This window comes from Myotis myotis, unplaced genomic scaffold, assembly GCF_014108235.1.
Source record: "Myotis myotis isolate mMyoMyo1 unplaced genomic scaffold, mMyoMyo1.p scaffold_m19_p_7, whole genome shotgun sequence".
Lineage (NCBI taxonomy): Eukaryota > Metazoa > Chordata > Mammalia > Chiroptera > Vespertilionidae > Myotis > Myotis myotis.
Genome location: NW_023416379.1, coordinates 12007462 through 12023458, shown reverse-complemented (window position 1 = coordinate 12023458; position 15997 = coordinate 12007462). Strand labels below are relative to the sequence as shown.

General features: G+C 44.2%; 1 protein-coding gene across 1 annotated transcript in view; it reads right to left on the bottom strand.

Moving 5' to 3' along the window:
• Positions 1–15748, bottom strand: part of SLC35F1 (solute carrier family 35 member F1) — a 304981-nt gene extending 289233 nt beyond the window's left edge. Inside the window, exon 1 of the mRNA XM_036317921.1 lies at positions 15116–15748. Coding sequence (XP_036173814.1) covers positions 15116–15279 — 164 coding nt within the window. The 5' untranslated portion in view covers positions 15280–15748. The remainder of the gene's footprint in view (positions 1–15115) is intronic.
• Positions 15749–15997: the final 249 nt, after the last annotated feature.

Here is a 15997-nt window from a genome sequence, read left to right as displayed (position 1 = left end):
CCCACACTGGGAATCAAGCCAGTATCCCAGGCATGTGTTCCAACCAGAAATTGAACCCATGACCTCCTGGTTCATAGGTAGATGCTCAACTGCTGAGCCACGCCAGCTGGGCATACTCCATATTCTTTCTGAATGTGTGGTTCTTCTTGCTGATGCTAGCTCCTCTTCAAGTTCATCATCTTCTGCAGACATGCTTATGTTGAGTCAGCATTTAACGTTTTGTGGCTTGTTGCTCACAGCGGCTATAGAAACTGCTTCATTCAACCTTTCACAAAGGCAACACAAAAGATATCAAGAATGTAAGCCCAAGGACTTCATTACTCTTTTGTATGTAGGCAGATCTTCGATAATATCATAAAGCAGAAGTTTCCATCACTTCACATTAAATAAAACATCCCGCCTTAATGATGCAACAAAGGTTGGAGGGGTGGGGGCCGGGGGGGGGGGGGGAAGGCTGTCACAGTTAACAACACATGGGTACTGCCCTGCTCCTCAAGGTATCACACTTGTGTGTTCTGAAACAGGAGTTTAAAAGCCAACTAGCTTTTAGCCCTAGTTGGTTTGGCTCAGTGGATAGAGTGCGGCCTGTGGACTGAAGGGTCCCAGGTTCGATTTCAGCCCAGGACACATGCTTGAGTTGCGGGCTCGATCCCCCGTGGGGGGCGTGCAGGAGGCAGCAGATCAATGATTTTCTCTCATCATTGATATTTCTCTCTCTTCCTCTCTGAAATCAATAAAAAATGTATTTTAAAATAGAATTACGTTAAAAGATTTTTTAAAAAGCCAACTAGTTTTTAGAAAAAATATGTATGCTAACGTACATTCTACTCCACTGCAGATAACTTGTCAAGTTATCCTGAGTCCATCTTTGCAGGGTTTATCTAAATATACTGAGGTATCTAATAATTCCCTGGTTGTAACTCTAATCTAATATACAGGATCTTCAACTTCTAAACTCTCCACATGGGCTGTTCGCCCCTCGGACACAAGCACATCGGAACCACTGCTGAAATGATTAAGCTATCGTTTTATGCTGAGATCCCAGCTCATGACGAATGAAGACAATATATATGTTTTAGAAATAAACTTCATTTGATTTGTCAGGAGAGCTTTATTGTCATGTATAATCACATACCATAAGAGCTGGACAGGGAATTAATGACCATGTATTTCAAATGACTTGTCAAAATTCTCATAGCTGTCACAGATACATTCTCAATGATTTATTGACCAATACCTCTGAAAATCTTCTAGTGAAGTGATGCCTGATCCTGCTGATAGAAAGTCCTAGACATACTTCAAAGACAGCAAAGTTGGTCTCTGGTGGTCTCCCATGCTTGTGTGTTCTCCTCTAGCCCAAAAGGCTAAAAGCTTTCACGTGGTACCACTTTTCCCAATGTAAAAATCCAGCAGACCTGCCATGATGGCCAATAGCCCATGTTCCAAAGATGCCTGTAAGCAATGCTCCACCCTTCACTGTGCTTGATTTCAGCTCTTAAAAGGAAAGCAATCTAGTTGGTTGATGAAGTAATAACTGATGAGCTAGATTAAAATATACTTCAGAGCATAAACCCAACCTTATATGTGTTTGTACCCCCTAACCGCACTGAGGACTATGCTTTCCTTGCAGCAGGTATGCAAAGGATATAAATCTAATCCTGTTTAATTTTCCCAGGTTGATGTATTTAAAGATGAAATTTTACTCAAATTAATGTTTAACTGGAAGAAATTATCTAGGAAGATATTTATGAACAGGAATAAAAAATATTCTTCCGTCTCCTTGCTTACTTTGAGCTACTTACTACCATGACCTTCTTACTTTTCCTTCCCAGACCACCATAAGTACATCATTAACTCATTAAACAAGTATTAGCAACATCTATTATGTTCAACAGCCATGCTGGGCACTGGACAGAAAACACTAAACAAGCTAGACGTGAGCACTACTTTCATGTAGCTTTCTTGGCAATCGGTTTCCTTCTGCACTATATTTTCCTGGGCATTTTAGCTGCCACAGACGATGATGATGATGATGACGACGACGACGACGACTTTGAGCAGGGCTTTCTATATGTCAGATTCTGTTCTACATGCTACACAGTCCTTACAACCTATGAACAGATGAGAAAGGGAAGCCTCCAAGACCAGAAAAGTAAGTTGTTAAATGAACAAGGCAGTCTAGATGCTAAACTAGCCCTATTCTTAACCTCTGCTGCCTATAATGAGCATTAAGTGCCTTTTATTTTCATTTCTACAATGGGTTATTCCATGGGAAATTTCTTAAAAGATAGAATGTAAAACTTTCTATTAGGAAAAGAGGTTGATAGAAATGTCTGTTGAGTTTTAAAAGTATGAATAGGACTTACACAGCACACAGCAATTTTTTTCCTAACTCTGGCACCGTTCAAATTATCTTTCTATACCTCTTTATATCTTCTACCTTTCATAGATCAATTTTTAATTAAAATTAAATTCATTGAGTTTTAAAACTCTGTGCCAATCACTATCACATACATTATTTGATCATAAAAATCAGAGAATATTAACTTGCTGAAAATAATTTCTCCTTTTGAAAGGGCCACTAGAAGATCATTTGCCCCTTCATCAACAAATATTTATTGAGCACCTACTTTATGCCATGTTCTGTGTGAGATGTTGGGTAGAGGATACCCTGTGAAGTAACAACTCATTGGGAGGGTTCAGACAAGTCACTAATGCTGACTGTGAATGACAGAAAATAGCCTGAATATGGAAGGGGCATCTAACCCAGACTTGGGGGTTGGGTCAGAAGGTTGTCAAAAACATAGGTGTCTTTGTATTTTGGTTGAAGAGTTATAAAATCCTGTAGACTGAGCTTCTATATCACAATTTATCTTACAGAATACTCTACAGCAATCATAGGTCAGTCTAGCAGCATCTTAAAATTGAGGATCAAGGCTTTATGATGACATTCACTGCCTACTTTATTCATTTCTTAAATCCAAAATACTTCCACAGAGAAAATTAATAATTCACCAAAATGGGAATTTTGACTCAGAATAAGGGTGCCTTTGATTCATTAACATGCCACATGCCTTCTGTGACTTTTTTCTTTTTCCACTTGCTAGCATTTCCCTTAGAAGTGTCAGGAATCAACATCCTATGCCTCATGAGGCCAAGAACTTTAATGTTTAAAATAGCAGAGCAATACTAGAAATATAAGGGTAGTTCTCTGTGAGGCTTCCCTCCCTAACACTCCACCACCACCTAGCCGCCACCCCCCCCCCCGACTCCCCAGCATTTCATTTCCTTATTATTTCATTTTAAAACGTCTTTATTTCTTGCGTATATCTTGTGTATGTCTTATCCCCCCCCCCCCCAAAGAGTTTGTGGTAGAGCATATCAAGTTGTGAAAATTTCTTTTTAGAGAAAGAATGTATCATAGACTTTGGCTCGTTCACTGGCTTCTCCAATAGAAACTAAAAAAGAAGAGAATCCTCAGGTTTCCAAATCCAATGAACTGCTTTGCAGCTGTGAAAATGGAAAATGGGAAAATGACAATTATGTTAAGAATTTTTGTTGTTATATCTCAATTCATCAACCCATAGCCCACCGAATTGCAGTTCCTGATACACTGGTCCATTCTGCGTGCATTCTCATCTGCATCCTTTCAGAATCACCATTTTCTTTGACAAATTGATGATCCCAAATGAGTACTCTGATACCCATTGTTGTAAATGCTTTAAATGGTGCTTTTCGTCTGTCATCACTGAAGGCATATTCTCAGGTTACAATTAACTTTGAGGCTAGGGAGGTAGTAATTACAGTCTCTTTGCATTGGAAGCAAATGAGTCTATTTATCAGCATTAGAGTCGCAAATGATCAATTTTCTAAAACTAGTGCAAGCAAGGTCCTCATTACCTATACTTCTTTAGGCTTGAGAGCACCCAACTTTCATTAAGAAAGATCAATCCAAAATGCATGTATCCCATTAGGGACAGGAAATAAATGGGAAGCATCAAGGAAGGGAGAAAAAACAATTTTAATAAAGAAGAATTTTTCCTGAAAAGCACTAAAATCACACAAACTGTTAGAACCAGAGAAGGTAAAAGAGAGTAAAATTTTAAAGTCAGGTCACCGGGCTCATTATCGCCTGGAGCTGAAACGTAACAAAACTATATATGGCTCAGGACAATAGGGGGACAAATCCTTCGGGGTGGCTGTTCCATTAGTGCTTTCACACTTGCAGATTCAGCTAGCTCAGAATAGTTTTATTTTCATTTCATAAGTGACACCAATTCAATGTGGCTTCAAAATAAAACATTAAAAAACAAAGCATTCTTCTTGAACCAACTCTGAGCAAAAAATAAATAAATAAAAGCATGGTAAGGAAATTTGAGGACTATCTTCAAATAAGGAAGACAAATTATTCCAAATGGAAAACTCTTCTCTACCTATTATCTGTATGTGTGTGTGGCGGTGGTGGTGGGGGGGGGGTGCAGAATAAGACAAAAAGAGACAGTCAAATAGATCATTACCAATAATATATACAACTTGGGAAATAATATACAGTATTGATAGATAGGTAGATAGATAGATAGATAGATAGATAGATAGATAGATAGATAGATAGATAATAGATTGATAGATAGATAGATGATAGATAGATAGATAGATAGATAGATAGATAGATAGATAGATAGACAGACTCAGATCAGACACACACATATATATCCTCAGAAAGATTCAGAGAGGAAAAGTAGGAGACAAGTAGGTCAAGATGCCATGGATCAATCATCTTCATTTGTCTCCTGTCTGAGAACTCATATATTTCTGAGACAGTAATGACCCCAGACATGATGACATTTCGCGGCATGGTGAAGGGTGGCTGAGGGTGTTTTGTTAACCCAACCTCTCCATCAGCAGATGGGATCAGTACAAGTAAACACGCAATCTCTGTAAAGACTGTGTTCTTGCTCTGCAAACTCAGCTTCAAGTCTAGTACCCTGACCCTGCTTCCAACCAAATGGGTGCTCCCCCGTCTCCTCTGGCAATTCCGGAGCCATCAGTGACTGAAGTAGCCAGACATGAACTTCATTCCCACGCTCTGGGTGATGGCAGTGTTCAGTGTTCCTTTGGTTGGTTTTGTGATGTTTCAGACTTACTCATAACTAGTTAAAATTGGACTCACACTATTGTCAAGGACAGATACCTCCTTTTAGCGACTTGAAGGCCACTCACCCAGCTTGGCAGTACTGGTGGAAAAACAGTTAACTCTGTGAAACTGCAACTATCCTTTCTGGGGCTATCTGACCACACACACCCTCCAGCACAGATCTCCCACTTCCCACCCTCTGTTCTCCCACCACACACTTCTCTGCCAAGTCATAAGCCCCCCTGTTGTCCAGCGGTCACCCCACCCTGGGATTTTCCACCGCCGCTCACTGCCCACCAGTGTGCAGAGGTCTGTAAGGCTATCTGTGGAGGACAGGCCCTCTCTGAAAGCACAGTGTCCCCCAGCCGGCAGCAGCACCCAGCGAGGCACAGAGACTCCAGCCATCCCTGGGAACCCAGCGTCACAAAGAGCTCCTCTGATCCCGATAGCATCTGGGCTCCCGCTCATTAGCACATTAAAGCTGCTCTGTCCCTTCCTCTGAGCTGCTCTGTCTGCCACGGCCGGCCTCTGTGGAGCCTTTGAGACCCGGGCTCATTTTGAAAGCTCTCCAGTTCAAGAGGCACCAACCCTTCCCCGAAGCCTGTCAAACTCTCCTTTACAAACCACAGGTACCTTCGAAGCACCATCACTCAGGGCCACGATCGGACAGCCGGACCACACGCCTTCTGCCCAATCAGGCTTCCCAAGACGAGGCTTGCTGAAGACAAAACCAGTTTAAATATATGTAGTTTTCAAAAAAGAAACACATGGAAGTCCACAGACTTGTGCCTTGTTCACAGATGGGCGGGTTTCACTTCAGAATCTGACAAGCTCATGAGAAAAACGACGGGACCAGAACAGTGCCTGCACCCAAGTCCTCTGTGTGCTGGGGGCCCTGGTCAGCATTTATCACCAGCCTGGTGACAGCCCAAAGCCAGGAAAACCGGGCTCTCATTTTAATTGTGTGACCAGGATCACAATTGCACACTGACTGCTTGGCAGTTTTCCAAGCCCTCTTCCAGATGTTATTTCATTTAAAAATCCCAAAAAAATGCAATGGCAAATGAAGGGCTAGGATTATTTTAACTGGTTAACAAATAAGAAAATTGAGACCCCCTCCCCCAAAAAAATCAGTTGCCTGAGACAAAACATATCACATTCTGAAGGGGACAGACACTATCACTATCACTCCAATGGCCCAGATGCAAAAATCTCTAACTGACTTTTAATTCCCCGTCTTTCTCCCGCACTCCACTCCCAAATATAATCAGAACCAAAATCCTCCTGGGCTCCCTTAAATATGTCCTACAGCAATGTCCTCACTTTTCCACCCTAACTGGTTGCGCAGTGGTTAGAGCGTCAGCCCCCGAACTGAAGGGTCTCAGGTTCGATTCCCAGTCAAGGGCATGTATCTCGGTCAAGGGCACATATATCGGTTGCAGGCTTGGTCCCCAGCCTCAGCTGGAGCATGTACTGGAGGCAATCAATGTGTCTCTCTCACATCAATGTTTCTCTCTCCCCGACCCTCCTCCTTCCACTCTATCTGAAAATCAGTGGAAAAAAAATCCTCAAGTGAGGATTTAAATATCCTATATAATAAAGAGCTAATATGCTAATTAGACCAAACAGCAGAACCACCTTCCAGACAAAGCCAAGGCTGAGAGGGCCAGCCGAGGCTGCGAGGGCCGGCTGAGGTAGCTGGGGCTGTGAGGACCCAGCCCTTTGCATGAATTTCATGCACCAGGCCTCTAATAGATATGTAAATAGGCATATAGATATATAGATATATAGAATATATAGATATATAGATATATAGATATCCTCACTTTTTCATAGCTGAATTCACTAATGGTCCTTGCTTGGGCCAGGCCTGTTTATGAGTCAGCCCTTTCCAAGACCTATTCTGAGCAGCAGTAGCTTCTTTCTGCCCATCCCATCCCAACCTCGTCCCCACCACAAATGTCAATGAGCACATAACACTGCCCTGAAATCCTACTCTACTTCTTTGGTGTATATCCTTTCAGACTCTTCAAAAGGACAAATTCCCACTTCTCTCCGTATAATTATCCTACCCCTCTCCCATCACCTACACCAGTGGTCGACAAACTCATTAGTCAACAGAGCCAAATATCAACAGCACAATGATTGAAATTTCTTTTGAGAGCCAAATTTTTTAAACTTAAACTGTATAGGTAGGTACATTGTTATTAACTTAATTAGGGTACTCGTAAGGCTTAGGAAGAGCCACACTCAAGAGGCCAAAGAGCCGCATGTGGCTCGCGAGCCGCAGTTTGCCGACCACGGACCTACACCATCATCTTCATTGAGACCCTTGCTCAGAATTCACAGAAAAGGAGAAGCCACTTGCCAGGAAAGCCTTTTATTCCCACCACCAAACCTACCAATTACCTTCACTTATACCCACACTTCTGTGCCTCCCCTCCTGTATGAGGAAGAGTGCCCTGGCTTCTCCCAAGGCCACCGGCCCTCTGCATTTTCCCCTCTGTTAAAAGATTCTCCCTTTACTTTGCTCCTGGTTAAGGCACAACATCACAAAAGTTATGTTTTGAGCCCTCACCTCAAGTTCCCTCCCCGAACCATTCCATCCAGGTTCCATCGGCACCGCCACTCTGAACCTGTGCTTGTCATGGCCCCCAAGGTTCTCTGATCATTTCTCTGCCCTTGATTACTCAGCACAGCCAACTGCTTATTTCCTCCCTCTTAAAACCCTCCTTCCTTTGGCTTCTGAACACCACACTGTCCTGTTTTCCCTCCTACTTCACACCCCTCCTTCTCCAGTTCCTTTGCTGGGTCCTCCTCCTCTATTTGACTCGGAAGTTGGTGTACTCCCCAGATTGGGACCCCTCTTCTCCTCTGTCCACACAAGACCACCCCTAGTGACTCCTAAATCCAAATCCCTAGCCCCTGACTTCTCCCCAGAAGAAACTCTTTATTTTCTACTCACAAGCATGTTCCTCTCCCAGTCTTCCCCATCTCACATGATGGTACCATTACTCACCCGATTTCTCAAGCCCAAGAAACTGAAATTTTTCTTTATTCTTTCCTTCAACAGCCTCATCAAATCACTCATCCAGCCCCTTGGGTTGCATCTCTCAATGCAAATCACTGTGAACCAATCATTTCTCTCCACCTCCATTACTTCCTCCAGTCCAAGCTTCCAACATCCTTCCTCCAGCAGCCACTTACCTGTCCTACAATCCATTCTCCAACAGCAGCCAGGGTGCTCTTTTCAAAATACTAACCAGATGATTCCTCTGCTAAAACCTTCATTACTCCCTATTCTACTTAGAATAAAACCCAAGCTCCTCTCTTGGCCTACAGGCCTAGCTTTGCATTATAGTGGAAAGTGCTACCCCTCAGGGTTTACAAACAAGGGTCAGTGTGAGTGGCCGGACAGCTGGTATGGCTTCACTTCTAGCTCTGGGGGGCACAGAGTTGGATCTATTCAGCAATTCAACAAACAATTATTGAGCAGGTAAGACACACCATCTTGCTATTGTGGATACTTCAGGGAATAAGACATGAAGGCTGCACTCTTATGGAGGCTACATTCTAGTTGGTGGCAGGCAATAAACAAATATATAAGGAAGATACTCAATTGTGCTAAATACTACACAGAGAATTAAAGTGGGGTGATGTGATAGAGAGGTAATGGGTGGTACTTGCTTATTTCACTTAGCATATGCTCTCCAGGTCCATCCATGCTGTCGCAAAGGATAAGATTTCCTTCTTTTTTATGGCTGAGGGGTATTCCACTGTGTAAATATAGCACAGCCTTTTTATCCACTCATCTACTGATGAATACTTGGGCTGCTTCCAAATTTTGGCTACTGCAATGAACACAGGGGTGCAGATATTCTTTCAAGCTAGTGTTTCAGGTTTCTTTGGATATATCCCCAGAAGCGGAATCCCTGGGTCACAAAGAAGTTCCATTTTTAATTGTTTGAGGTAACTCTACACTGCTTTCCACAGTGGCTACACCAGTCTACATTCCTAACAAATGTGCATAAGGGATCCTTTTCTCCATTCTTGTCAACACTTGTTTGTTCATTTATTGTGGTCTTAATTTGCATTTTTTCTGATTATTAGTGACGTTGAGCATCTTTTCATATGTCTATTGGTCAGCTGTATGCCTTCTTTGGAGAAGTATCTATTCAGATCTTTGCCCACTTTTTAATTGCATTGTTTGTTTGTTTTTGGTGTTGAGGTTTGTAAGTCCTTTATAAATTTTGGATATTAACCTCTTATCAGATGTATCATTGGCAAATATATTTCCCCATTCAGTGCATTGTTTTTTCATTTTGCTGATGGTTTCCTTTGCTGTGAAAAAACTTTTTAGTTTGATGTAGTCTAATTTGTTCACTTTTTCTTTTGTTTCCCTTGCCCGAGGAGATATACCAGAAAAAGTGTTGCTACAAGAAATGTCCGAGATGTTACTGCCTACGTTTTCTTCTAGGGCTTTTATGGATTTCAGTCTAACATTTAAGTCTTTAATCCATTTTGAGTTTATTCTCTGGTTTCATTTTTTGCACATATCTTTCCAATATTCCCAACACCATTTATTGAATAGACAATCTTTACCCCACTGTATCTCTTCCCTTCCTTTGTCAACTATTAATTGCCTATAAAGGCATGGGTTCTCTATTTCTGGGATTTCTATTCTGTTCCATTGATCTATATGTCTGGAAAACAGAATCTTTAAGCAATACCTGCACATTCATTTCATTGCAGCTTTATTCACAATAGTCAAGAAAGGGAAGCAATCTAAATGTCCACCAACAGATAAATGGATAAAGAAAATGTGGTCTATACATAAACGGAATATCATTTAGCCTTAAAAAAGAAACTCTGCCATTTGTGAAAATGTGGATGAACCTTGGGGACATCATGCTAAGTAAAATAAGCAAGTCACAAAAAGACAAACACCGCACGATTTCATTTATATGAGGAATCTAAACTAGCCAAACCCTCTTAGAAACAGAAAGTAGAATGGTGGTTGCCAGGTTCGGTGGGGAAAGGGAAAAGAGAAGTTGTTGTTCAATGAGTATAGAGTTCCAGTTTTACAAGATGAAAAATTTCTAGAGATTTGTTACATAACAATGCATATAGTTAACACTGCACTCCTTAACACTTAAAAGTGTTTAAGATAGTAAATTTTATGGGGTATTTATTTCCATGTGTCTATTGGAGTTTGACTTCCAAAGCATACTGTTTTGGAAACATAATCAAGAATTAATGTGCTTGAACAATATGCAGTGAATGCTCATTGGCCTGAACTTGAATGAGAAAGATAAACTAAAACCTGATAGTGGTACTTTCATATTCTGCATTCTACTTATATGGGAAATGACAAATAAATAGTAAATCAGCTCCTGCATTGGGCACCCAACTGAAATTCCTATATCATCTACATCTATAACAAGGTAGAGTAAAAAATAGACTTCTATTATGATGACCCTTAAGCACTGAAGGATCTTAAGTGTTTCAAGTAAAGCTAAAAAAAAAAATACACTAAGATATGTCTATTTTATTACATATTAATTACTTTGACATGCATCATCTTTAATATAAACATGCATCTCTCCAAGCCTTGTGCATTAAAATGAAAATACTTGATGATCTTTTATTTTTGTAATTTTGTCCTTGAGTTAAAAATAAATGCACCCTTCAGACATCCTTTGTTTACTACTGATCTTAGAAATGTCTGTTTTTAATCACACCATCCAGTTCCATTTGGCATATTTTGTATCAATTATGCTCATTACTACTTGATCTTCCCCTTTCGTTTTGACATCTGTTAAAAGGAGCAGCTTGAGGAAGAGCCTCACTACCAATTTTTTTAACAAAAGCTTTCCCATTTGACAAAAAGGGGATCATATAAATTATATGTCTTTATCAACTGTATCTAATAGTTCAAGCAGAGCCCAGTTCCCTAAAAGCAATTTTGCTGGTTCACCATGTTCGGCCCACCTTAATTAATGACGCAGAAAAGCGATATATACATATGGTAACTTCCTGCATAGACGTTGGTTTTATGTAGGCTTGCTACCAACTCTCTAATGTAGTCTCCTTACTGCTCCTTGGTCTTCAATTGTTTAAAGTTTCAGAAATTTGAAAATTGATCAAAATAAATCAAGATGTATGTCGGCAATAAATAAGTTAGTTCCAAATCAAATGAATAGATAACCCGGTGTCACACTATTGGTTCCATTCTAATGATTAGACATCCCCACTATAAGGCTCAAAAAGGCAGAAATCCTTTATAACGAGAGACATCCCAATGTATCTCTTAGTGGGAAGAAAGTGGATCAAAACTAGAACTTCATAGTTATTTTTATTAGTATTTGAAAATAATGTTCAGATGGGAAAAGATAAATAAAACTATGCACATACAAAACACAAAAGGAGCTGTCACCTGTTTTCATAACCATTCATTAAGTAATCATTTTAGAGGAGAAAATATTTGGATACTATACACTTCAGTATCTGCTTCTGTATGTTTGTAAAAAATCTACAGGTATCAGCAGTTTCTGTGAGAGGGTCGTCATCTGTCGCCCTTGAAGTATTTTCTTATTCTGCCATATCTTGCTTGCCCATGGCAGGGTAATAAATACTGTTCTACACTAAGGAATATTTAAAGAAGAGTTTACTGTATGTTTTCCTTGTTCGAACCAATACATTAGTCTAAATCTATGGAAACTGAAGAAGTAACAATGTCCCCTCATTTAAGTCATCTTGTATATCTCTTGCATTTCACTGCCAAAACAATTTTGAATAGAATGGGGTGTGTTGGGGGTAGGGGGAGGAGATGCCCAATTGTCATGTACAAAATGCAGCATCCCAAGTTTACAAGCCTTTAAAGAGGGGGGAAATAAATGATGCAGGATAATGTGAGACAGATTTCATTAAGATAACACTACACTTTCATTCTAAGCTTCTTGAGAACAAGTACTTTTAATTAATTATTAATCAGTACTTCTCTCTGTATCTGTTCCTAGGTAGACGTGCTATAGCTAGCATATGTGTTTCCATGTCTTCCTCTTGGTTGGCAGGAAGCTATTGCTATAGACTATGATGAGTAGCAGGTGTTCACCAGGCTTGCATTGCTCACATCTAACACTCCTCATCTGACTGTACCATCATCCTCTGCTCTCAGCACTGCCCCTTTGGCCCAAGGGGAGTCTAAGAGCTAACAGTGGTGCAAGGCCCCATTCCAACAATGAAGTGACTCCACTGGCCAGCTCACAGCAACAGAACACTGCCAGCTATACATTGGCATGCCAAAAGTTGGAGGGACGTGTTTTTATATTGGCTCCAGATCTGCAGCCTCACTCTCTGCTAGCAGCAAAGTTGTTGCATGCCAGAGGTAGGTAAAAGGAAACAACTGAAGCCCAGAAGACTGAATTGACAGGGCAATGCAGGCGAAGGAAACAGATGTATTAAGGAAAAAAGGAAGAGAAAAAGGAGACTAAAAAGTGATGGTAAGCTTTTAGAATATGAACAAAGATGCTTATGGTTTGGCCACAAAGAGCCAGCCTTATCATCGTTACTGATTTACCCAACACAACTGGATGGTTCAAACCAAAAGGGAACCACACCTAAGCGCTGGCACAGGAGCTCTGAAATTCACTCTCCCTCACACTCCTGAGCCCCGTCACTCCGCAGCCACTACTAACTCTGCCTCCTGTTGAACTAATCCTGGCTCAAAAGCCAAGCACATCAGCACGCTAACAACATTATCCCAGCAAGGCTTTTACATGTATTCTAATTTTTTTTCAGTCTCCTTCTCAAAGGTGGTCCTCCTCAAAAGAAATATTTTCTTATCTTTTAAGGATAAGAAAAGACGTTCACTCAATACAAAATATTATATTGAACACTCGGAAGAACTCTGAAAGACAATTAAATATTTTAGTGGAAGTCTAAAGACTATAACCCTAAGGTTCCATTCACAGATGTACCTGTGGTTAAATGTCATGGACCCAACCTTTCGGCCTAACTTCCTCCTCTATAAATTAGGAATAGTTAGAATCATATCACAGATCACCGAAGGCTTAATGAAACACAAAGGTCTATCCATGATGTACCATGACTTAATTTGCTTATGATATTCCCCAGACCCAACGCAGACAACAGAAATCAGTTGAATAAATGAATTCGTGTCAAGTCTCAAAACTATGTTAAGAGGGGTAAGAAAAGGATTACAAAACCCATTTGGCAAATGAAGCAACTGAGGTCCAAGCTGATGAACAGCTCTGCCCCAAGCCACATGGCTAGTTAGTGGTGGAGAAATGATGACAACCCAAGCCCCCTCACTCCTACTTCAGTGATCTTGTCATTCTGGACTTTAAGCTTCCTTAAATATCAAGAAATAACCTGCACGGAATCAATAAGATGTTATAATCAAGAAAAGATAAATGAATTATTGCACCATTTTTCAGTTTGATGAGAGAAACGAATAACTAGCATGTTCTGCTTAAAACCTTAAACAGCTAATGCCAAGACATTTACAATTTAAAAACGCACAGGTAATCATAAAGAACAGGAAACCCACATAATGTGTACTGAGCCAGCATCCTCTTGACTTCGTCTGCTCATTAGCTTTTAAGTGTAATATTTTGGAAGGCGTCATTCTAAGCTACAAACCAAAGTTAAGTGAAGGCTTGCCTTTCTAGTACCAAGCCAGGTCTCCCTTCAGAGTGAATGTCTTCTTGTTTGCTAATAAACAGAAACATACGGAAGCCCCCGCAAGGAAGCTAATATGCATGTTCAGTCTTCACAGGGGACTCTTGAATGGTTTGGATTTGATATAAGTAAATTAAACCCTACTCTTAAAAGAAAGAGGTTTTTCAAGCTTCTATTTCTGTACATATTTTGTGCTCCCTCTAGAGCTTGTAGCCTCAAAGAGCTCAATGTCAATTTCTTGGAGAATCTCAATTACCCAAACCAGCGCCACACAGAAACCTGTAAGAACAGAACCACCTTAAGAGTTACCCCTACCGACGCATGGCAGCGCGCACACGCACCCAAATAAAGACACACAAAACCAATTGTCTACGCGATGTTTAAGTGTCAGTTCTTCAACCACTTCAAGTTCCTTAAGTAGCAAAAGTCCCTTTCACATCACAGCCGAGTTAGGGGCGCCAAGAGGGGGCCCCCTCTTCCCGTCAACCAGGTTCTCATCCTGACACGCCTGGTCCTGGGTTCCCATACTGCGCAGATTCCAGCACTGGAAGTGCGGGCGCCAGCGCTTGCCTCCGGCTGCAGCCGGCTTGGCGATACCCTGGCGCCTCCGTCGCACACCCTTCCCGCAACATTTCTGCACTTTGCGTGGGTCGGATCCAGGCCTCCCTCCCCTGCTACCAGCCAGCCGGAGTGGCAGCGGCAACTGAAGTGTCGGGCAGAAGTGGGTCCTCCACCTGCCGGCCAGGACTGCCGCTGCCACCCCATCCCTGGCAAGTGTGTGTGGGGGGGGGGGGGGGGGGGGGGGGGCGATCAGAGACAGCCGGGCGGGGCTGGAGACAGTGGAGGCCGCGACTTCCACGCCATTCGGGAGCCCCACGCCTTCCCGCCTCCGCCCCGGCCACCCCCGGGTCCCCTCCGGCCCTTGAGCGTCAAGCTGGGGTGTGAGTGGGAAAGGGAAGGGAGGCAACACGCGCGAGCGGGGGCGTGAGTGGGGGGACACCCAGCCCCGGGCAGGCAAACCCCGCCCCTCCCCGAACTCCTAGGACGAGCGGGTGGCGGGGCTCCCAGGCTCGCTCCGGGGTCTGGGACAAAGCTCCCTCCGCGGCCTCTCGGCGAGCGCGGGGCCCCTCTGTTCTCTTCTGTCGCCCCGGCCGCCACTCTGCCTCCGTCCCCCAGGGCCTCCGGTCCGCCCTGGGGGCCGAGGGGACCCCGGATGGGGCCGAGGGGGGCTCCCCGGGTCCGCGCCCGCAGCCCTGCCCCGCGCCCGCCGCCGCTCACCTGTTCAGCACTTTGCGGAGCCGCTGGCGCACGCCGGCCCGGGAGGAGGCGGACAGGCTGCCGCCGCCCTCCGCCGGCAGGTTCTCGATGGTGGTCACCACATGGTTGGGCAGGGCGGGCAGCGGCGGCTGCGGCGGCTGCGGCGCCGGCTCCGGGGGGATCATCGCGGCGGCGGCGGTGGCGATCAGAACGCAGCCCGGCACATCGTGCGCCGGCTCCGGGCGGGGAAGGCGCGGAGGACCCGGCGGGTGGCGGCGGGGGAGGCGGTCCTGCCGGCGGAGAAGCGAGGAGGGGAGGCACCCCCGGCTACGGCCGCTGCGCCGCCACCGCCCAGCCCTCCCAGTCCCGGGGCGCCCTCGCTCCGCCGCCGGCCCTGGCTCTCCCCGACACGCTCCCAAGTCCTGGCGCGCCCCGCCAAGTGGCCGTGCCAGGTGGCGCGCAGGGACGCGGAGCTGCCCGTGGTCTCGGAAGACTCCCGGGGAGCGAGCGGCTGGGGCTCCGGCTTCGCCGGCTCGCCCCGTGCCCAGGTCTCCTCTGGGCGAGCGTCTCCGGCGCCTGTCCCCGCTCTGGTCTCGTGGCTCAGGGAGTGAGAGCCCGAGAGTGAACCCCGAGCGGGAGGGGCGCCGCAGCGGCAGCGGGGAGAGGGGGGCCGGGGCGGGGGGCGCGCGCGTCCTGTTCTCGCCAGAGGGCGCTCCCGAGGTGCCTCTTAGCGCTCACTCTGAATGGTCTTTCCTCCTCTGGTTCAGCTGACATCGCCTTATTGTTCACAAACTGCCGCAGGAGTCACTCCCGCGGGAAGCCTTCCCTGACCCTGTGGCCCCTTAGATGACCCCATAGAGCAATCACTGCACTCCCTGTCTACACCGAACAGCATCGTGTTCC